Source organism: Cherax quadricarinatus, chromosome 1 (genome assembly GCF_038502225.1).
Source record: "Cherax quadricarinatus isolate ZL_2023a chromosome 1, ASM3850222v1, whole genome shotgun sequence".
In the NCBI taxonomy this organism is placed as follows: Eukaryota; Metazoa; Arthropoda; class Malacostraca; order Decapoda; family Parastacidae; genus Cherax; species Cherax quadricarinatus.
Genome location: NC_091292.1, coordinates 102,295,231 through 102,319,820, shown reverse-complemented (window position 1 = coordinate 102,319,820; position 24,590 = coordinate 102,295,231). Strand labels below are relative to the sequence as shown.

At 40.9% G+C, this 24,590-nt stretch overlaps 1 protein-coding gene across 4 annotated transcripts in view; it reads right to left on the bottom strand.

Moving 5' to 3' along the window:
• LOC128689091 (E3 ubiquitin-protein ligase TRIM9) overlaps nt 1-2,649 on the bottom strand; it is a 356,345-nt gene extending 353,696 nt beyond the window's left edge. The window contains exon 1 of one of the 4 annotated variants that reach the window (XM_070085428.1): nt 1,767-2,649. In XM_070085428.1, the coding sequence (XP_069941529.1) occupies nt 1,767-2,531 (765 nt within the window). In that variant the 5' untranslated portion in view covers nt 2,532-2,649. The remainder of the gene's footprint in view (nt 1-1,766) is intronic. The other 3 variants (XM_070085446.1, XM_070085436.1, XM_070085455.1) reach the window with 3 other exon arrangements.
• Between the last annotated feature and the right edge of the window lie 21,941 nt (nt 2,650-24,590).

Below are 24,590 nucleotides of genomic sequence, written 5' to 3'. Positions count from 1 at the left end.
TAAGGTCATTAAGAAATCTCCAAGAACAGTGAACGTACCAAGAAAAATAAATATTTCATTAAATTACTTCACCTGATAATACTACTCTCTGGAAGCCTATTTTTTCAGTCAATATTGTTCGCACAAACCCACAATTTGTAATTATGTTTGATACTGACTTTGATGTTAGTTGTTATTTCTTAGCTAGGTGGTCTGTTGCATGTAAGGTAAACCGGATTCACATTTTAATTCAAATTCAGATTTGGTTTTACACTTACACGATACAGTTATAACTGTACCACCAGTGTTTGCTAATAATTATTAGCAAACACTGGTGGTAAATTCCGTTTAATTCAACCATATGCTTGCTGCGTGGACTACAATAATTGCAACACTTAATTATATTACAACGGGATTCCACAGCTTGGTATATTAATTTAAGCTTATTCAAAAGCATTTCCTGGTATAAGACAACACTGCTTCACCCAGCCTCTCTGCCACCTTCACCAGTGAAAGAAAGGGTAATGGAAAACAGTCAAGTTTCTCATCATTCCATTCTGCTACCTTACGAGATTTGCGCTTTACTTAAATAATAAATTCTACGTTACTTGTTAAGAAAAATATGTAGTACCCACTATACCAAACTTGCGTCTATACTGGTCATACAAATGTGTTCACCTTGACTCTTAATTATCTCTCACATAGAGAGGAGTGTCATGCCATTCTCCTCACACTGAGAGCAATTACTTACATTAGTTTTCTAGGCCAGTTTATCACGGTCTATTTCCTTGACAATAAAGTACTGTACACAGTCAAATATTTCCTTTATCTTTTTTTTGCAGTATTTATATTTAATGCAATAATGGGATGATCATTAATGTTTAACTCGGCCATCTTCGACTAAAGCAAGGTGACGCAAAGAAGAAAACACCTTTACCATTATTCATTCAATCAACGTCTCTTCAGAAGTGTGCTGACAGCAATGCAATTACCTTCCAATTGCGACATTCCCTCTAAAGGAGGGAAGGACATTCCCTCTAAAGGAAGGAAGGACATTCCTTCTAAAGGAGGGATCTGTGAATGGGGGGGGGTAAGATACCCTTCCCGTAAGGAAAAGTCATCAATATGGGAGACAATCAGACTCAATCCAAAGAACCGGACAGATTCAATTTCTTGGATCAAGAGCCCCTCACTAGCAACAAGGCACTTCCCTTGAGGGAAAATCCAGCATAATAATCTTGTAAGAATTTTCCATACTAATAATAAAGTAGCTATTAGTATCAACTAATTGATAGTTGTTTACTGCTGTTTCAAGTTGCGACATTCTCGCAATTAAATCTTGACCACAGAGCTGTATGACCCACGTGGGTTTAGCACTTAGTTATGATTATAATAATAAATCTTGATCAAAAACTCAAAACTGTTCGTAAGAGGTGTAAATACTGTGAGCATAACAGTTACGAGTCTACCTACCTGCCTGGAGGTTGGGGGTTACAGGACATGTTAGTCAAGATGTGAATGAACAGGTTTAACGGAGACTCGAACCGTGGTTATGACATTTTTATTTATTAATTGGTAAATATTCATTACGACTTTATGCCGAGATGTGTACATTTTTTGATGTACAGATATAGACTATAGTATAATCTGTTTTAGATTAAAATATTCGTGATGTCTGTGGTCATAAGAATATGCCCACAATATGCGTCAACCCTAACGAACTGATATACCACCACGGATGTACAGGTATCGCTTTAGGTGTTACCTGGGATATTTAAGTGGCTCACCTTATGAGTTTTGGTGACGGCATTAAGTGCGTGGACGTCGTGGGCATGATGACGCCCATGGTGGAGACAGAGGACACAGACAGGGAGTCTACAAGTGAGACAGTACATGGAGACGTGTTCTTGAGGGTGGTGGCCACATCTGCCCTCACGTTCCCGTCGCCGTGCCCTCAGAAGTGCCCTGCCCTCGGCCACATTGACCAACCAGTGTGCAGCCAGGGGACCACGGTCTGGATGGCAGGAGTCTCTGCAAGGACCGCAGTAGAACACTAAACACTGGTCACAGAACACCTGGGCGGGGCGAGGTGCCCCAGATCCCTCACACAATTGACAGGGTTCTGCTACCTGGTAGCGTTCCAGGTGTTTGTCCACCACGGCCGCCAGGACCCTGTAGCGTGTCAGCCCCTGCGCTCCTGCTTCATCTGTAGGAGTGGCTGCTCCACACTGCGGGCAGGCAATAGTGTAGATGGGCGGGGGCGGCAGTGGCTCGTTGTTGCCACCCACCTCAGGGGCGCCCACCAGGCTGGTGGGGCGGGAGCTACAAGACACACCGGAGTCTGCATCACTCAACACAGAAAGTTTGTCAACCTCTGAGGTTTCGTGGTCTTCGGCAGGAGGAGCAACCCCTTCCTCTTCGTTGCGGGGAGGTACAATCGCTGGCTTCTGTAGTTCTCTAGCACAAGCTAGACACATGGCATGGCGACACGCTAGTAAAACCGGCACGTGGTAGAAGCCACTACACTGAGCACACCGTAATTCCTCCTCCATCTCGTTCACTGCCTCACCTCTCACTGTTTACAACCTCCCGCCGCTCAGGGACGCCCTCTCCTCCTTCCCACGGATGCCGCTCCTACATTTAATCTACCTATTATTTTACCTAAAAATTGACATTTGCTTGCCCTCGTAATAATAATTTTGGTGTCTGGTGCACTCGAAGAAAGTTGTGAAGCAGTATATGTGTGTAAACTACTAATTTGGAAAGCTTATTATCATTCAGAATAAGGAAAACGGAAAAGCTGGCGCGCCGTTTAAATAGTTACTTCTGCAGGGTAAGTGCAGTTACTTTGAGTTTTTTTTCGTTCTGATAAGTGCAGTAGATGTAGTGTGCTGTCACTCATATTGTGTTGTCCCGGTGATGTTTGTTGACACCATATACAGCAAGCTACGGCATCCTTCTGCTCAAAGTGGAACATTATGGACTCAAAGAGGCAGTACTCTCACATAAAGTCTTACCTCAACATGTGAGTACAAATAGGAAGCGCGTCTGTCTGGCGCTCGGCAGACGGAGAATCAAGCCTCCACCACGTCTTGAACTGAATGACCCACATGGGTTTAGCGCTTAACATAAATTGAAAAATAACTCAACGGCAGATACGTGCATGTGACCATTAATGATGGTGCTTTAACAACTCGACCACTCAGCACAGGAGTGCCTCATGGCAGTACCCAGGCCCTCTAGTATCCTTATCTACATCAGTGACCTTTCTAATTCCTCACAGTTTTGTTTAAGATGACAACGTTTATCTCAAATCCAAATTCGGTTGTCCTCGACAAGACAGTTAATGTCGAACTCTTAAAGATACATATTTAGACGACAACAAATAAACTCACATTCAGTATTGATAATACCTACATGGTTTTTAACAAAGCTACATATATTCATATAATAATGAAGACAAGATGAACACAAATTTCTAAGTATAAACTTTGACTGCAAACTGTAATTCAACATACATATCTAGCACATATCTAAGAAACTTACCAAAACGGTGGACCTACTTTCAAAAATATGCAATATATACCTCAAACATCATGAATCTGTACTGTTCTCTAATGTAGTCTTAGCTCACTTGTAGTATTTGCACACAGGGATCTACCTAAAACTCGACGTTACTCACTTAAAATTTGCTATTAGAATAATCACTGTCATGTTCCAGATAATATACACTTCTTTTATTCAACTATTAATTGATCAAAATATAATTTTCACACTTTGCATATTATATATACAGGATAGCAAGTACAAACATCACAGTGCTCTATCTCTTCTTGGAGAGCTTCAACAGAGCATAGAGACGTAATACAAAAACAAGTATTTATTCGATATACCACATCTTCGACTCAGTTTATTTAGAAACTCCATGCAGGCTGAAGATCCAAAAATAAGGAACTGTCTATCTGAAGGTTCGGAAGGTTCACTGTCTGTCAACTACAAAAATATTATAAATAAGAGTAAATCTGAAGTAAACTTTACTTAGATTGATTGTGAATGTAATATATCCATTGTAACCTGGCCCGGTGGCCTGGTGGCTAAAGCTCCCGCTTCACACACGGAGGGCCCGGGTTCGATTCCCGGCGGGTGGAAACATTTCGACACGTTTCCTTACACCTGTTGTCCTGTTCACCTAGCAGCAAATAGGTACCTGGGTGTTAGTCGACTGGTGTGGGTCGCATCCTGGGGGACAAGATTAAGGACCCCAATGGAAATAAGTTAGACAGTCCTCGACGACGCACTGACTTTCTTGGGTTATCCTGGGTGGCTAACCCTCCGGGGTTAAAAATCCGAACGAAATCTTATTCTTATTCTTATTCTCCAGGCTTAGTTGTCATCCATGCTCATGTATTATTGCCGCCTCTATATTTCTACCAACCAAAATCTTTAATTCACTTTAAGCCAATAAATAGTGGAGCCAACAAAACTGGATAATACACTTGACTTTATTTTCACTAATAATGACGATCTGGTACGAAATATAACAGTATCAAAGACATTATAGTCAGATCACAACATAATCGAACTACAGACATGTATGCGCAAGGCTTCTGCCCAGCAAAATGAGATTAGTTATGAGGGTGCCTTCACAAAATTCAACTTCAGTAAAAAAAAACATCCAGTGGGATCAAATTAACCATGTCCATAACGAAACATGCTCGGAGATATTCTAAACAATACGGGACCAAACCTATGCCTTGAAAAAATTAACTCTGTGGCGCTTGAGGTATGTTGAAGACACATTCCCTTCAGAAAGAAAAGAATTGTAAACTAAAGAAAAAATGGTTTAGCGCTTCTTTTTGATTATAATAATAATGTAAACTAAAAAGAGACAATGCTCCCGCTACAGAACTGGAACACGAAAGGAGGCCCTGGCTAGAGAAACAGAAAATATCGAACTTAAGCTTAAAGAAACATACAGGAGAGAGGAAACACAGTAAGAACTTGAAACGTGCCTTAAGTTTGCCAGCGCAAGCCGGAGAATGGAAGAAAGTGATAATGACGACGATGATGACGATGATGATGACGATGATGACGATGATGATGACGATGATGATGACGATGATGATGACGATGATGATGTGGTGAGCAAACGGTTTAGAAAACCGACAAGTTGATAAATGAGACACCTATGCAACATTTGGGTATCTTTATTCTGGAAACGTTTCGCCAGCCAGTGTCTTCTTCAGTCCAGTGCAGAGAAAAATGGAATATGATGATTTTTTTCCGGATTATGAACCCAGAGAGTTAGAAACCCATGACAAGCCAAGGAAATCAACAAGAGTGACTTATTTCCATTTGGGTTGTTTGGTCCTCTTCCCCATGATGCGACCCTCCAAGTACCTACTCACTGCTAGGTAAACAAAGGGCAACAGTTATAAGGAACTGTCCCCCACCCACTCCAGGTTCGATCCCTGGGCATTTGACTGTGAGCCGACGGCACTACCACTGAGTCACATAGTAACAATAGCCATCCTACGTGGGGAAAATTGCTGGAATTAGCAATTACGGATGCAGTTCAAAGTCACATTAGTGGACATAATTTAATCATTGGATCTACCCACGCTTTCACAATCCCTCGATTTTGTCAAACACGTTTATAACATTTACTGAGAAGATTTTTCATTCACTACGGCCTTGATAAAATGTTCCTGATATACTTGCAACAAATTTACTGACCATTCCCACTGAGGTATAAGACGAAGAAAAGAAAATAGCCGAGGCATATGTAAACTAAATAATATAGATCATAAACCGAATGCAAAAGAAAAAACGCTCTATAAATTCTCTGCATTGGATATGTGAAGCCTAGAGAAGAGTGCTTAAATTTTCGCACTATAACTGAAAAGTTTTTTGACGTGCTATCAAAGGTTACTCTATTTTATATATCTTAGTAAAGAGCACACTTGGAGCTCTAGTCTTAAGAGTATTATTATTATTATTATTATTATTATTATTATTATTATTATTATTATTATTATTATTATTATCAGGCAGAAGCACCGAGGTTGTCACACAGCGCCCGGGGAATGGAAGGTGATCAGGTTTCAGCCAAGGAAAGGTAGAGTAGCTCTGATTCCTTTGATCAAGCGAATGTGTACCACATTGCAATCAGAACATGGAGGCAACGTGATGTTAACAGTCAGGGCATGGAAGCAACATTGTTAATAATCAGTACATGGAGGTTACGTGATACCTGGAGTTTACCTGGTGAGGGTTTCGGGGATCAACGTCCCCGCGGCCCGGTCTGAGACCAGGCCTCGTGGTGGATCAGGGTCTGATCAACCAGGCTGTTACTGCTGGCCACACGCAAATTGATGTACGAACCACAGCCCGGCTGGTCGGGTACTGGTTTTAGGTCCCTGTCCAGTGCCTTCTTGAAGACAACCAGGGGTCTATTTGTAATCCCCGTTATGTATGTTGGGAAGTAGTTGAACAGTCTTGGGTCCCTGACACTTATTGTATCGTCTCTCAGTGTACTCGTGGCACCCCTGCTTTTCACTGGCCGAGTCTTTTGCTTTCATAGGGAAATACAAACCAAGGACCTACAACCGTTCCCTACTGGGAACGGTTGTAGGTCCTTATCGTACTTATGTGTGCCGTGAAAGTTCATTGTACACTCTCCAGGTAAGCAATTTCGCCTGGCTTGCAGGGCGCAGTTAATGTGCAGCAGTATTCCAACGTAGAGAGAACAAGCGATTTGAAGAAAATCATCGTGGGCTTGACATCCTTAGTTTTGAAGGTTCTCATTATCCATCCTATCATTTTTCTAGCAGATGTGGTAGATACATTGTCGTGGTCTTTGAAGGCGAGATCCTCTGACATTATCACTCCCAGGCCCTTCACATTACTTTTTCGCTCTATTGTATGGTTATCTTAACAATCAGAACATGGAAGCAACATTGTTAACACTCACAACATGGAAGCAACATTGTTAACACTCACAACATGGAAGCAACAATGTTAACAATCAGAACATGGTAGCAACTTTGTTAACAATCAGGACATGAAATCAACATAATGTTAATTTAACTTTAATGACGTCGTTTATCCTCCTACTTTCATAATTACAAAATTTGTTCATTGCCTCGAATTGTTTTGGAGTACATTTCGTGGATTAATGAGCGCAAAGGCTTATTGAGAGAGCAGATGGTCGAGCAAGTTGCAATGGTGCTGTCGCCTGGGTGGCAACCAGCAGTCAGTATGGCAGAACATTATGAAAGGCACGGCTATTGACTTAAACATCTCACGTACGTAACGCCAAGTGTGCTCCAAGGACCGTCTAGGACTTAGCGACCCTAGAGTTAAGCTCTACAGATCAACTATTGTTGTTGGTACCGTTACTGTTGCTGCCTGCCGTTGTTGTTGGTAGCGTTATTAGTGCCGATTATGGTGCTGGCGTTGGCAGTGATCTTGTTAGTGGAGCTCTTATTGGTTTTGTTTATTGTGTTATTGTCGTTGGCGGTGCTGTTATTGGTGCTTAAGTTAAGTAAGTTTATTTAAGCATAGGTACGCCTAAATACAATTATCATACATAGTATTTAATACTTAGGATAACTCCACCAAAAAAAAAGTCAGATAAACTGACTTATTTCGACGCGTTTCCTTACACCTGTTGTCCTGTTCACCTAGCAGCAAAATAGGTACCTGGCTGTTAGTCGACTGGTGTGGGTCGCATCCTGGGGGACAAGATTGAGGACCCCAATGGAAATAAATTAGACAGTCCTTGATGACGCACTGACTTTCGTGTGTTGTCCTGGGTGGCTAACCCTTCCGTGTTAAAAATCCGACCGAAATCTTATCTTACCCATTGGAGTGCTTAAGAAGCAATGAAGATGTACAAAAGAGTAAGAAGTAATGTTGACGAAGAAGTAACTACTGTCACTCAGAGTACATAAATATAACCAGTGTAAGTCTGTACTCCGCCGAACACTTGTGTAGTACAGATTTAGATATGCATGGCAAACCACTCCAATGTAGGACCTACTCACTGTCCACAGCCTGGACAACGCGACGGCTTGTCATGCAGCCACAATGACTCTTTTGGGGTTATCCAGGGTAATTTACACATATGTTGCTTTGTATGACAATTTATGTAACTATATTTATGTGTAGCTGTACCTATATAACTTACTAATGGTGGACATGAATCCTAGAGCCAGTTTAGTACAGTTCATTATCAAAACCATCTCTCATGACTCACGAAATCGTACAAGGTTACGCTCTGGCCTGGAGTTTTACGACTCGCCACCAGTTCGGTCCCCACCCGTGGTATGGTCTCAGTAAGCTTATTAACGTATACACAAATACACTTACACAGATTATCATACATAGCAGCATATGTGCAGAGAACCTGGGATAACCCAAAAAACTCAGTGACTTATTTCCACAGGGAAACATCTCTCATACATACTACTCTTTGTGTTCTGTTCCTCACAAACAGAACACAAAGAGTAGTAGTCAACAGAGTCAAGTCCGATGCGGCTACGATGAAAAGCTCTGTTTCACAAGGCACAGTACTCGCTCCCATCTTGTTTCTCATCCTCATATCTGACATAGACAAGGATGTCAGCCACAGCACCGTGTCTTCCTTTGCAGATGACACCCGAATCTGCATGACAGTGTCTTCCATTGCAGACACTGCAAGGCTCCAGGCGGACGTCAACCAAATCTTTCAATGGGCTGCAGAAAACAATATGAAGTTCAACGATGAGAAATTTCAATTACTCCAATATGGTAAACACGAGGAAATTAAAACTTCATCAGAGTACAAAACAAATTCCGGCCACAAAATAGAGCGAAACACCAACGTCAAAGACCTGGGAGTGATCATGTCGAGGACCTCACCTTCAAAGACCATAATATTGTATCAATCGCATCTGCTAGAAAAATGACAGGATGGATAATGAGAACCTTCAAAACTAGGGATGCCAAGCCCATGATGACACTCTTCAGGTCGCTTGTTCTATCTAAGCTGCCCCTCAAGGAAGGTTCCTTGATGTTGGTGAGGAGCTCTTGATTTAGGGAGCTGGATCTGTGCTCCAGTTCCCTGAATTAAGCCTGAATGCCTTCCACATCCCCCCCAGGCGCTGTATAATCCTCCGGGTTTAGCGCTTCCCCTTGATTATAATAATAATAATAATAATAATCTATCTAGGCTGGAATATTGCTGCACACTAACAGCACTGGACAAGCACCTAAAGTCGGTACCTGACCAGCCGGGCTGTGACTCGTACGTTGGATTGCGTGCAGCCAGCAGTAACAGCCTGGTTGATCAGGCTCTGATCCACCAGGAGGCCTGGTCACAGACCGGGCCGCTGGGGCGTTGACCCCCGGTACTCTCTCCAGGTAAACATACTCAGATCTAGTGTTTGAAAGACCTGTCAGAAGCTCGTAGTTGAAACTAGAATCTAATGGCAGTTTAAACCAGCAGGACTGTTGTCAGAAAGTGAGATGTGCCGATAAGTGGGAAGCGGTTAGATGTATTGGGCTTAATAAATGGGCACTGTATCTCAACGAAGAACAATGTTGTAGACCATTCAGATAAAGGCAGGCTTGGTCACCCCTCTTAATATCCTGGGAGACATACACAGTCGAGGGACATTACCTGCTGAAGCTCAAAGTTGCCTGAAAGTTTGTCAGCGCATGTGGAAACAGCCTTCCCCAGAATCCCTCAGATCAACCATCCAACACAGGGCAACCCCCAAGGACAAACCATTTAATGAGTGGAGTCGACAACCAGTACAGAAGTCCTACAGTGGCGGCAGCGGTTAATCTACCTTCTCCACAGCAACAAAAGTAACAGGAAGTGCCACATTCACCATTCCTACCAAGGAATCCTGCTGACAAAGCCTGCTGGATCACAGAAGTATCGTTAACTCTCTATCTGGAGGGGGTTTCGGGGGTCAGCGCCCCCGCTGCTCGGTCCGTGACCAGGCCTTGCGGATCAGGGCCTGATCAACCAGGCTTGTTGCTGCTGGCCACGCGTAAACCGACGTACGAACCACAGCCCTGGCTCGTCGGAAAGGGAGGAAAAAAGTCCATGAAGACTGGTGTTGTGGTTGGAGAATCAGAAGCCGAGGTAACACGGCTGGTTGTATTTACAGTTGCTCCCCAACAATATTAAAGATGCCACTCAAGTATAAGTGATATGATAGCACTGTGCTAACTGCTATCACTTTTCGATGCCCAACACTCCCTCTAAAATTACTTTATATTAACGAAATGTGGGTTATCATAATAAAGACACAAGTACGAACTTCACAATGAAAATATAATCTTCAAGATCACAAGTCCAGCCTATTACCTGGAGTTTACCTGGAGAGAGTTCCGGGGGTCAACGCCCCCGCGGCCCGGTCTGTGATCAGGCCTCCTGGTGGATCAGAGCCTGATCAACCAGGCTGTTACTGCTGGCTGCACGCAAACCAACGTACGAGCCACAGCCCGGCTGATCCGGAACTGACTTTAGGTGCTTGTCCAGTGCCAGCTTGAAGACTGCCAGGGGTCTGTTGGTAATCCCCCTTATGTGTGCTGGGAGGCAGTTGAACAGTCTCGGGCCCCTGACACTTATTGTATGGTCTCTTAACGTGCTAGTGACACCCCTGCTTTTCATTGGGGGATGTTGCATCGTCTGCCAAGTCTTTTGCTTTCGTAGTGAGTGATTTTCGTGTGCAAGTTCGGTACTAGTCCCTCTAGGATTTTCCAGGTGTATATAATCATGTATCTCTCCCTCCTGCGTTCCAGAGAATACAGGTTCAGGAACCTCAAGCGCTCCCAGTAATTGAGGTGTTTTATCTCCGTTATGTTTGATGGAAAAAAATGGAGTTCTAGCGAAATAGTTATGATTTTTGTCGACTTGTACATTGGAATTGGCCGAAAATAGGCGCGCCGTGAAGGTTCTCTGTACATTTTCTAGGTCAGCAATTTCACCTGCCTTGAAAGGTGCTGTTAGTGTGCAGCAATATTCCAGCCTAGATAGAACAAGTGACCTGAAGAGTGTCATCATGGGCTTGGCCTCCCTAGTTTTGAAGGTTCTCACTATCCATCCTGTCATTTTTCTAGCAGATGCGATTGATACAATGTTATGGTCCTTGAAGGTGAGATCCTCCGACATGATCACTCCCAGGTCTTTGACGTTGGTGTTTCGCTCTATTTTGTGGCCAGAATTTGTTTTATACTCTGATGAAGATTTAATTTCCTCGTGTTTACCATATCTGAGTAATTGAAATTTCTCATCGTTGAACTTCATATTGTTTTCTGCAGCCCACTGAAAGATTTGGTTGACGTCCGCCTGGAGCCTTGCAGTGTCTGCAATGGAAGACACTGTCATGCAGATTCGGGTGTCATCTGCAAAGGAAGACACGGTGCTGTGGCTGACATCCTTGTCTATATCAGATATGAGGATGAGGAACAAGATGGGAGCGAGTACTGTGCCTTGTGGAACAGAGCTTTTCACCGTAGCTGCCTCGGACTTTACTCTGTTGACGACTACTCTCTGTGTTCTGTTAGTGAGGAAATTATAGATCCATCGACCGACTTTTCCTGTTATTCCTTTAGCACGCATTTTGTGCGCTATTACGCCATGGTCACACTTGTCGAAGGCTTTTGCAAAGTCTGTATATATTACATCTGCATTCTTTTTGTCTTCTAGTGCATTTAGGACCTTGTCGTAGTGATCCAATAGTTGAGACAGACAGGAGCGACCTGTTCTAAACCCATGTTGCCCTGGGTTGTGTAACTGATGGGTTTCTAGATGGGTGGTGATCTTGCTTCTTAGGACCCTTTCAAAGATTTTTATGATATGGGATGTTAGTGCTATTGGTCTGTAGTTCTTTGCTGTTGCTTTACTGCCCCCTTTGTGTGGTGGGGCTATGTCTGTTGTTTTTAGTAACTGTGGGACGACCCCCGTGTCCATCATGAGGCTTTACTACCTTCCAGGTCTTAAAGGCGGTATTTTGGAATCTTGTTGGAAAAATATCCCCCTCCATCACTTTTCCTACTGCCCACACCTACATCCAGGTCTAGCTCCAAGTTATCCCGCTCCAATTCGTTATTACCATCAACTCCAAGACAAAATTACTGACCCAGAAGGGGTCCACTTCATATTCTGGGAGGTAAGTGTAGGTGCAGGTGTAGAAACTGATGATGGCAAATTAAGATCAGACAAATATTCAAAATTATCCATTACCCCTGTGATTGAGGTGGTCCAAATTATCCATAAAACCATGATTGAGATGGTTATTCCCTCAGCCTGGAGAAGAATTCAGTTCTTCAGACAGGGACAAACCACCTCGAAACTTTTTCAAGGCTGATGCGCTGATTACATCCTCTTTTCATCATTGCTTCTGCTGTCTCTATATTCGACTAAAGAAACCTACTGTGTAGGCAAAATGCTACGGTATATAGATACCAAACCGTTGCACATGTGTCTTACCAAGATCTACAATGTTTAGTTTATAAGTGTCATAGTTATTTCCCTTTCCTAGGAGTATTATTATTATTATAATCAAGGGGGAAGCGCTAAACCCGTAGGATTATACAGCACCTGTGGGGGGGGATGTGGAAGGCATTCAGGCTTAATTCGGGGAACTGGAGCACTGATCCAATTCCCTAAATCAAGAGCCCCTCACCAACTTCAAGGAACCTTCCCTGAGGGGTCCTAGGAGTAGAACCTTACACTTGTCTGGATTGAACTGCATCTGCCACTTCTTCAATCACAATATCAACCTATCCAAGTTATCCCGTAGCCTTCTAGTGTCCACATCAGAACTTATTTGTAGGCTTATTTTAGTGTCAACGGCAAACTTACTGATGTCGCTATTTATTCCCCTAGTAATGTTGTTTATGTCGATTGTGAACAACAAGGGTCCCAACAAGGGTCGTCAAAGACCTGGGAGTGATCATGTCGGAGAATCTCATCTTCAAGGACCATACCTGGAGTTTACCTGGAGAGAGTTCTGGGGGTCAACACCCCCGCGGCCCAGTCTGTGACCAGGCCTCCTGGTGGATCAGAGCCTGATCAACCAGGCTGTTGCTGCTGGCTGCACGCAAACCAACGTACGAGCCACAGCCCGGCTGATCAGGAACCGACTTTAGGTGCTTGTCCAGTGCCAGCTTGAAGACTGCCAGGGGTCTGTTGGTAATCCCCCTTATGTGTGCTGGGAGGCAGTTGAACAGTCTCGAGCCCCTGACACTTATTGTATGGTCTCTTAACGTGCTAGTGACACCCCTGCTTTTCATTGGGGGGATGTTGCATCGTCTGCCAAGTCTTTTGCTTTCGTAGTGAGTGATTTTCGTGTGCAAGATCGGTACTAGTCCCTCTAGGATTTTCCAGGTGTATATAATCATGTATCTCTCCCACCTGCGTTCCAGGGAATACAGGTTCAGGAACCTCAAGCGCTCCCAGTAATTGAGGTGTTTTATCTCCGTTATGCGCGCCGTGAAGGTTCTCTGTACATTTTCTAGGTCAGCAATTTCACCTGCCTTGAAAGGTGCATAACATTATATCAATCGCATCTGCTAGAAAAATGACAGGATGGACAATGAGAACCTTCAAAACTAAGGATTCCAAGCCCATGATGACACTCTTCAGGTCGCTTGTTCTATCTAGGCTGGAATATTGCTGCACACTAACAACACTGGACAAGCACCTACAGTCGGTACCTGACCAGCCGGGCTGTGGCTCGTACGTTGGATTGCGTGCAGCCAGCAGTAACAGCCTGGTTGATCAGGCTCTGATCCACCAGGAGGCCTGGTCACAGACCGGGCCGCGGAGGCGTTGACCCCCGGAACTCTCTCCAGGTAAACTCCAGGTGAGTGATGGCACTTTTCAAGGCAGGTGAAATTGCTGACCTAGAAAATATACAGAGAACCTTCACGGCGCGCATAACAGAGATAAAACACTTCAATTACTGGGAGCGCTTGAAGTTCCTGAACCTGTACTCCCTGGAATGCAGGTGGGAGAGATACATGATTATATACACCTGGAAAATCCTAGAGGGACTAGTACCAAACTTGCACACGAAAATCACTCACAATGAAAGCAAAAGACTTGGCAGACGATGCAACATCCCCCCAATGAAAAGCAGGGGTGTCACTAGCACGTTAAGAGACAACACAATAAGTGTCAGGGGCCCAAGACTGTTCAGCTGCCTCCCAGCATACATAAGGGGGATTACCAATAGACCCCTGGCTGTCTTCAAGCAGGCACTGGACAAGCACCTAAAGTCGGTACCTGACCAGCCGGGCTGTGGCTCGTACGTTGGATTGCGTGCAGCCAGCAGTAACAGCCTGGCTGATCAGGCCCTGATCCACTATGAGGTCTGGTCACGGACCGGGCCGCAGGGGCATTGACCCCCGGAACTCTCTCCAGGTAAACTCCAGGTAAACACCAACCCTTGTGGTAAGCTACAGTTAACAAATCCCCATTCCGATTTCTCCTGATTAATGCAAACTTTCCGTTGCTTATTGGTCTGCCATACCGAAGCAACGACTCAAAAAATCCATGATGTCTATTCAGAAACACCGAGAGGCACATTATGAACTCCACAGAAACAATATTTATCAGAGAAAATGATGTCACAGTTGGAATCTGTAGTAATAGCCACAACCAGTAACATTAATCAAAAGTAGGATCTTTTAGGTATCCTTGAAGGGACCTTCAAGGGTTCCCTAAATTATTTCCTGTTTTTTCTTTCTCCAATGTTCTGCGTTTATTTTGCTTATAACTCATGAACACCTCATTCAATCAGCTTCAAATTTTATATGCTTGTGTACGGTAACTAGGCCCAGGATCTTGGAACAGTTGGCATGTCCAGGAGTCATATGACCAAAGTTGCTGAAACTATTCCCAGCATCTTGGAATAGCTCAGATAACTTGAAAAACCCCTCAGTGGCATAGCTTCAAACGCTTTAAAAATATGCTTCCTAATTAAACTATGGTGAAGAGTGAAATTCAAGTGTGTATGTACAGATTTGTCCATTTTACCTGTAAAATATTGTGAATTTTGTCATTCCTGTTGCCTTAAATCAATTTCAATGAACCTCCTTTGAACGGCTTTAATATTTAATGACTGATACATCTTATGGCCAGGACAGCATCTATTAAGTTTCGTTTGACTGTGAACAAATTTTTCAATATAATAAAATAATTAAAGAAACTTGGAATAACTGGAGAATGACTCATCTGATCGGCTTCAAATTTTCACCTCTGGTGTGGTTTTGTGGTCACATGGTTCATACTGTTATTAGGCAGCATAAGTCTCAGTTTGCTGATTTTATTGAATAGTGATATTTATATTCATTAACTAAAGAATGATAAATTTGATCAGTTTTAAAATAATATTGATGATGCCATATAAGTTTAGTCTGAGGAGGTGTCAAGGATCTAACTCCAACAATTTTACTAAAATTGTTGGAATCAGATCCTTTCCTGGAGAATGCCTCTTATGATTATAATCAAAACTAGGCACTAAACCCACAAGGGTCATACAACACTGTCACTGTTGGTGAGCTTTATCATAAAAAAGCTTGGTATTCACTTTGAGTTGTGTATATTTCAGTTTGACAGTTTAAATAGTTTCTCATTTAATACCTACAGAATGCCTTTATTGATCGGCTTCGAACTCTAACCATTGGTTTATCTTAAGTGGAAATATTTTTGTACTGATTTGGGCTGTGTGTGTGTGCCAGTTTGTTAATTTTTAAAGCAATTTGTTTTAAAATGTGATTTTCTTAATAAATAAAAATCACACACTTTTTTCTTATATGATTATAGATAATTTGAAGTAGAATATACAGTGGACCCCCGCATAACGATCACCTCTGAATGCGACCAATTATGTAAGTGTATTTATGTAAGTGCGTTTGTACGTGTATGTTTGGGGGTCTGAAATGGACTAATCTACTTCACAATATTCCTTATGGGAGCAAATTCGGTCAGTACTGGCACCTGAACATACTTCTGGAGTGAAAAAATATCGTTAACTGGGGGTCCACTGTATATGAGAAAAGAAAACAAAAATAAAAATTTGTGTTTTTAGGGCATTTTTTAAGTTTAACAAGGATAGACTTTCCTATTTTCAGAATATTCTCAGAAACATATTTCATATCTCTCCAAAGAGGAAGACTCAAATACAGTGGACCCTCAAATTTAGTAGTCCCTTGTCTGTATGCAAAATATTGTTATTCTCTATAAAATGTATTTTTTGTTAATATTTCCCATGAGAAATAATGTAAATCCAATTAAACCATTCCAGACACCCAAAAATATTAACAAAAAATGAAAACTTCATACTATTTCACACAAAATTGGCAGAATGTTCACCTACACATTTAAATTTCACTCTGCTATCGTCAAATGAAGAAGCTGGAAGCTTTGTAGATGAATGGTTCAGAGAACCGACATGTTGATAAATTAGACACATTTCGCCACTGTGTGGCAAAACGTTTCTTCAATAAAGATACCCAAGAGTTGCACATGTGTCTAATTTATCAACATGTCGGTTCTCTGAACCATTCATCTACAAACCTGTCAGACACTGCAACTTCTTGGGATCTTAATACTTAGGAATTCTTCACTTGCCTAATTCTTGGGCACGACCTACTTCCACATTGAACAAATGTGACACCACCTATGACTGCTGCACCTCTCCTGCCATACGGTTTATAAGCTGCTTCTCCGCTCGTATGCTGTATTCTATTCAAGACTGATGGACTGAACACATCGACTCAAGGTTGAGGGACTGATTATCTCATTCTCCTCCTGTTCTTCAAGTTTCTCCTACGTATGGACTGATGAAGCCACTGTGTGGCGAAACGTTTCCTCAATAAAGATACCCAAGAGTTGCACATGTGTCTAATTTATCAAGCTGGAAGCTACACTGATGAGGGTTTGGAAATTGTCAGTCACTCCAGGATGCTGGGAATGGGTTTGACAACTTTGGTCATTGGGTGCCTGTACATGCTAAGTGTTCCTAGAATCATACCCAACAACTCCTCAAGGGAGGGTATTTGATGCTGGTGAGGGGCTTTTGATCCAAGGAATTGGACTTGTGCTCCAATTCCTTGAATTCAGCCTGAATGCCTTCCATTTCCTCAGACACTATTTAATCCCTGTGGATTTAGTACCCCCCCCCCATGAATGTAATAATAACCACATAGACAATGAATGCATCGTTGTTGCATGATGGGGGATGCTGGTTATAGAGTCAAAGTAATGCTGGAGCCAGAGTTACCAAAGGATAGATGGAATATCAATAATAGTTTCAGGCAACAAGTGGTTACCTGAAAGAGGTTCCATGTTCTGAAGAGGTCCATGGCTGTTCCAGAGTTAGCAAAGGCCACAACAGTCACTGAGAATCCAGAAGAATAAGGTAATGTCTGATTCGCCATAAAGTAAAAAATGGGGAAGCAACTCTGAGAATAAATGAAAAACAATTACATACCTACCCCAGACCATGGTCACCTCTACTGACATGCAGTGATGTTACCCTTCCTGGCATGCAGTATCAGTACATCTCTAGAACTGATCGAGCAAAGTTCAACAAAACCACCTGTTTATACAGAAGCATTAAATGTGTAATTATTTTTTAGCTAATAATGGCAGCAGGGAATCCGGAAAGAAAGCCTAGAGTCACACACCTTCATCTGCCACTCCTGGATCTGCAGGCAACCTCCAGTAGTATTTCTGCCATCAAAGGTTTTTGCCAAATGACCATCTGATGTCTCACTGGAGGGTTACCTGACATGCCCTAAAATGATCCAATTTAAGTCTGAAGTGACACAACCACCATAGTATTACTAGTAGAAGTTACAGTCAAACAGGGCAAATAGTAATTCCTTTTTCTTGTCTAGAAGCTGAATTTTTAAAAAAGGGAAAGTATCCTCACTAATAAGGTCCACAGGAGAGGGTAGGTTTTTTTAGGTTTGCTCTAAAGAGATCAAATGCCTTGGATCAAGAGCCCATTTGTCAGGGCAAGAAGTCCTCCCTCCTTGAAGGGACCGTGATGGAATAATTTTGTATGAATGGATATTTTATTTAATTTTTTTTATTAACACATCGGCTGTCTCCCACCAAGGTAGGGTGACTTTTTTAAGGAAGGGTGGCCCGAAAAAGAAAAAAATTCACCATCATTCACTCCATCACTGTCTTACCAAAGGCACGCTTACATTACAGTTATAAAACTGCAACATTGAGAGTGCAGACACTGTACTTCCCATCTCCAGGACTCAAGTCTGGCCTGCCAGTTTCCCTGAATCCCTTCATAAATATTACCTTGCTCACACTCCAACAAAATGTCAAATTGTAAGCACCATTTGCTCCTATCTAACACGCTCATGCAAGCTTGCTGGAAGTCCAAGCCCCTCCCACACAAAATTTCCTTTACCCCCTCCCTCCAACCTTTTCTAGGCTGACATCTACCCCACTTTCCCTCCACTGCAGATTTATACACTCTTGAAGGCTTTCTATTTTGTTCCATCCTCTCATGTCCAAACCACTTCCCCCTCACCAGCCCTCTGTATAATAGTTTTGGTAATCCCACACCTCCTAATTTTTAAACTACGAATTCTCTGCATTATATTCACACCACACATTGCCTCCAGCCTTCTTGTTGCAACATTCACCAGCCATGCTTCAGACCTATATAGGAGCATCAGTATAACTATACTCTCATACATTCCCCTCTTTGTTTCCATGGATAAAGTTCTTTGTCTCCACAGACTCCTCAGTGCACCACTCATCTTTTTCCCCTCATCAGTTCTATGATTCACCTCATCTTTCATAGACCCATCTGCTGACATGTCCACTCCTAAATATCTGAATTCATTCACCTCCTCCATACTCTCTCCCTCCAATTTATCCAAATCTTTTGTTACCTAATTTTTTTGTTATCCTCATCACCTTACTCTATCCTATATTCACTTTTAATTTTCTTCTTTTACATAACCTCCCAAACTCATTCAGCACCCTCTGCAACTTCTCTTCAAAATCTCCCAAAAGCACAGTGTCATCAGCAAAGAGCAACTGTGACAACTCCCACTTTGTGTTAGATTCTTTATCTTTTAACCCCACACCTCTTGCCAACACCCGAGCATTCACTTCTCTTACAACTCCACCTATAAATATTTTGAACAACCATGGTGACATCACACATCCCTGTCTAAGTCCTACTTTTACTGGGAAATAATCTCCCTCTCTCCTACATACTCTGAGCCTCACTATCCTCGTAAAAACTCTTCACTGCTTCAGTATTTTATTTAAATATTTTTTAAACTCAAATGACTGTCATTTGCCTTGGCAGGGTGGCCCAGTGAAGAAAACCATCATTCATTTAATTGTCCATCCTACAGGCATGTGTGTAAGTGTGTTAAATGGGAGCGAGTGGAGGTAAGTGGTTGTTTTTGACAACATGCTGTTGGGTCGTGAGCAAGGTAACATTTACGAAGGGATTCAGGGGAAACTGGTTAGTGAACTTGAGGCCTGGAAGTAGAAAGTGCAGTTCTTGCACTCTGAAGGAGTGGGGATATTGCAGTTTGGAGGGGCATCTGAACTGTAGCATCAGTGTCTTGGCAAGACAGTGATGGAGTGAGTGATGGTAAAAATATTTATTTTTTGGGTCACCCTACCTTGATGGGAGATAGCTGGTGTGTTAAAAAAAATGTAATTTTTCTGTGTTCCATTAACTCTTAATTCACTTGATAGAACCTTATTTCTTTACTGCAAAATTCTGTGCTTCTTCCTTTGCTGTCAGATGAGTTAGACATATGTACCACAGGTATTTTCTCTGATGAAATATTTTGCCTGTGCTGTAAGCATTATTAATTGCAAACAGAACTGAATTACAATCTTGGAGACAGTAGACAAAGTGGAGTGGCAGCTTCAGGTAATCAGTCCTTTAGCCTCGATTTAATATAGTCAGTCTCTTAATCCATCAAGGACAAGGGACTGCTGTCCTCAAACTCTCTCTCTTGCCTATCTCCAGGATGATCAGCCTTCTCTGTATTTGACTGAAGAAGCCTACAGTGCAAGGAAAATGTTTCGTCATTAAAGATACCTAAAATGATTTACTGTAAAAAAGAATCTGCCATATGAAGATAGACTTAGAGCCTTGAATCTTCACTCTCTGGAGAGACATAGAATAAGGGGAGATATCATTGAAGTGTATAAGTGGATGATGGGCATAAACAAGGGAGATATTAATAAAATACTGAGGATATCGAATCAGGTAAGAACGAGAAATAAAGGATTAGTTAGATAAATTTAGATTCAGGAAGGACATAGGTAAGTACACTAGTTCTGGATGTGTGGAACAGCTTTCTGAGAAGGGTAATTGAGGATAGGACCTTAGGTAACTTTAAAAAGAGATTGGACAAATATTTGAGTGGGAGGGGCTGGGTGTGATTGGTGTCGTGGGTACGGGAGTAAATTCTTGGGTTTCGATGGTTTTGATAAGGACCTGCCTTGAATGGGCCAGTAGGCCTTCTGCAGTGTTCCTCCATTATTATATTCTTATATGTCTTACTCATGAACATATTGGTATTGTATACCACTTATAATAAGATATTTGCTGTCAGACTCTTGGTAACCTGCAACAGTGATCTCCATAGAACAGAAAATAGAAGTACAAGGTGAATCATCAAATCTCATTCACTATTTTTTTTTTATTATGTATAATGTCACAAAGTTAACTCTAACAAAAATATAACATTTACAAATAGAAATATTCAGTGCAATAACTATTAATAAAATATCACATTAGATCATTAAGTAAGTACAGTACCTTCAATTCACACATATAATCATTAACCACAAGAACAGTAAACACCTCATTATTGAGTATGCTGACTACCGTATAGTACCGGATTATGTATTCATTAAAGGGTTAAAAATTATATGGCAAAAATGTTCAATTGGAGAGACTATTAACACTTTTAATTCATTATAATGTTACAACCGAAGTTCACTCCGACACCAAGAAATCCTGTGAAATATAAACTATACATCAGGAAAAATTCTTTTACTTATGAGAGTTTATGTAATGCAGTAACTGTTCCAGAGCTGTACTCATTAATACTATTGTACTGTGCCATTAAAGGGCAAGGAAAATACTTCCCTTTCAGATGCAAGGCTTTTTTAGATAATATCAAATATTTATTTTTGCATTTTTATGAATCTCAACGTGTACTGTACATGATTCAGAGAAACCATGTTAACAAAAGATAACATAAAAATGCTTCAACAAAATTTTACAAGCATCAATCAGGCTTATATTATATGTTCGTTGCATAATTGCAAGGGTTTTAAAACACGCTATTAAAGAATTGTAGAAAAAGCAGATGGAACACAATCTCTGCTAGTGTTGGTATTTTGCCTGTCTCCTTACCTCTGCTAGACCATGTGAAAGCCCTAAATATTCTGATGATTCACAACATTTAGAACATATTTTCCATTTCTGTAATTCATAATTACTCCTCATTTTTACCTTATATTATAAAATATTCTAGCTTAAACTTTTACAGATGCACATAAATGAGGAATTTCTTGCTCTTCTCATACTTTATTCCTATTTACTTTGTTAGTCCAAGCAAAGCAATAAACAGCAGATTGATAATTCCTACACAAATACTGAAGCTTTTATGGAAGTCAATTTTACATATAAAAGTGGTGGCTCTTTGCAAGAATTGCTGTCACTTTGACAGTCCAGTATCTCCTGACTGATTTGTTCCACTCATCAAAGAAGCAAACTTCATTTCAGATGAATTCTTCAACACCCTGACATGAGGACTGTGTTCACCTTCCTCTCTGACAGTCCCACCTTTAATGCTGGCTCACTTAATGCTTTCTTAATGGACACTTTGCTACATCACATGTGATCTTCCTCTCCTTCTTTTGTCCAATGTCCTTCACTCAATACCTCCACCTCCACCATCTCTTTCACCTCTACTCTATAGTGCCTAATGACCCTTACAGGTTTAGCTATTTCCATGAATATAATAAAAAGGTTCCAAGTAAAAGCATAATGAGAGCATCGAAGTCAAATTTTTGGTTATTATTTTACCCTTTTCTGTATGGTAGTAATATAAATGTACACAGTACATCCTTGATATGCTATGTACCTAGTAATCTTTGATGATTATGAGATAAATAATAAACTAGTGCACTTTTTAAATTATGACAGAAATAAAAAGCAACCTTTAGGCCCTAAAACTGTATAGTATTGGAGCAACTTTCTATTACATAAATAAAATAAACCAAAGCATTAATCCTGCAATATATACAAAAATGCAGCATACAATATTTAATAAAGCTTCCTGCAGCTGACTGAAATGCATAACCATATACAAAAGTAAAACTGGATTGGTATTTAAATACCAAGAAAGTGGAGTGACTAACACTACTAGATGCAGTAATATTGTTTGAAATTTACATGTCATTAAAAAAGCAGTGAAATGAGAAAAAAATATTTCATGTGATAACAGGACAAAACTTATGTCAAAAAGTTAGAGCAGAGTAGAAGCAGTTTAAATAAACTGTAACAACCCAAGATATTATGCTTATTAACCAGTCTGTCAAATATTTATCTTGAGATAAATAGTTGATAGCCTTGGCAATTGTTTGTTAAGTAAATTTACATATCCCATTAAACCACATAAGAAACAAACTCTTACCATTGTTAAAAATTAAGTAAAGTTTATTGCAAATTATATATAGTACAGTAACTGATCATCAGAGTGGCTCACCAGAAATGTTTAATGTGTAAAAGTGGAATTCTTTACACACTGGGCATCACAAATCAATTTTCTGTGGCACAGATGTTCCATAAGACAGGAAGTTACATTTTGTAGATTGTTGAAGTGTTATTTTGAAGGGAACTAACAGCTTAGGAAGTGCAAGGAGGAGAGAGCAAATATTAATGAAAATTTGGAGTATATACAATGATCACTTTCTTAAGTGAACTAAAGGGGACACGGGGAATTCTGCATAAGAGAAAAGTCAGTTAAGTGCAACAACTTTTAGTAGATAATACTTTATAAGCAAATTAAATAGAACATGTAATTGTGGTTACTTTAATATAAAAACTTAATTATATACTGTACTATAAAAACTACAAAAAATAATCCATTTTTTCTTTTACTGATTTCTATAAAAATTATTAACTCACCAAACATGCATCAAAAGGCCATATACTAAACAGAAAACTAATTAATTTAAAGAAAAATAACTGAAAACAAAAATACATGTCAAATAATGTACTGTGTATCTTATTTTGGCTCAGTGTCCTGTTGCGCTATATTTGTTTCCATGTCATACTTTACCTACTATACATTTCTCTTATGCTTAGCCTGGACTGTCAACATAAAAAACTCTAACCACAATTATTATAATCAAAAAGAAGCGCTGAGCCACAACTAACCATAGTCATTCATTCTCATTTGTGTTAGGTTTACCGACCTTACAGAGCACTACATACCTTACATACTTGAGTATAACTAAACAGTGCATATAGGTCAACCCCCAATGTTTTGCCAAAAAAATTCTTAATTTTTCTAATATAGTGTCTCATGTGTAAGTCTACATTAGCTTTTAAGGGACTTAAAAGTGATCAAATGGGTATGAGGCAAAATATATTCTTGATGAAACCTGGGAAAAACTAAAAACATAAAAAGAGCACCAAAAACTTCACAATATTTGTGACAAAACTGGGAGAGTCAGCCCAAACACTTTGATATATTGGACCATGACTTCCTGTAGCCTGACCAGGGCTCCCTGGTACCTGATCAGGACTCCCCTGGTGCCTGACTAGGGTTCTTTGATGCTTGCTGCTCTCTTAGTGCCTGACCAGGGGTTCCTGGTGCATGACTAGGGGTCCCTGGTGCATGACTAGGACTCTCTTGATGCATGAACAGGGTTCCCTGGTGCCTGTAACTACAGGATATTATCAAATTTATTTGTATATTTAAAGTGGAACATGGTTACCAAGTGTAGTCTTGATGTCCCAAAGATGTAGGCATCTAGTGTGTAGAAAGCCCTCAATATGTAAGATTTCAACCTCTCATGAACAGAGAGACCCCCTACTTTATTTTACTTAAAAATTTGGTCTTAAAACTCTGACCTGGTCATGAGCCGGGCTGGGGGGCATTGACCCCCTGAACACCTTCCAGGTAGATCAGAGTAAATACGGTACATACCGTGGTTGTTTTGGATAGAGCCACCAAACTTAGCTTATAAAGCAATGACTGCTTTATTAAGTAAACCAAATATAAATTCCTTGTTGCAATGATTCTGTAAAAACCAGCCTAAACATCACAAAATTAATGTCTTTCATTGAAGCTAAATAATACATACTAAATTTAGGCTGGCTCAAGATAGGTTAGGCAAGACTGAGCTAAATAATACAATGTTCCTCTACTTCTGGTATGTCTGCTAAGTTAGTTTTTGTGCAAACTTGAACATTTGCATTCAGTACTATGTTTCTTTCATAAAAATATATCTATCACTAAACAAGATAAATTTTTTGAAAAGATCTATTTTTAGGACAGTTTGCCTCATGTGA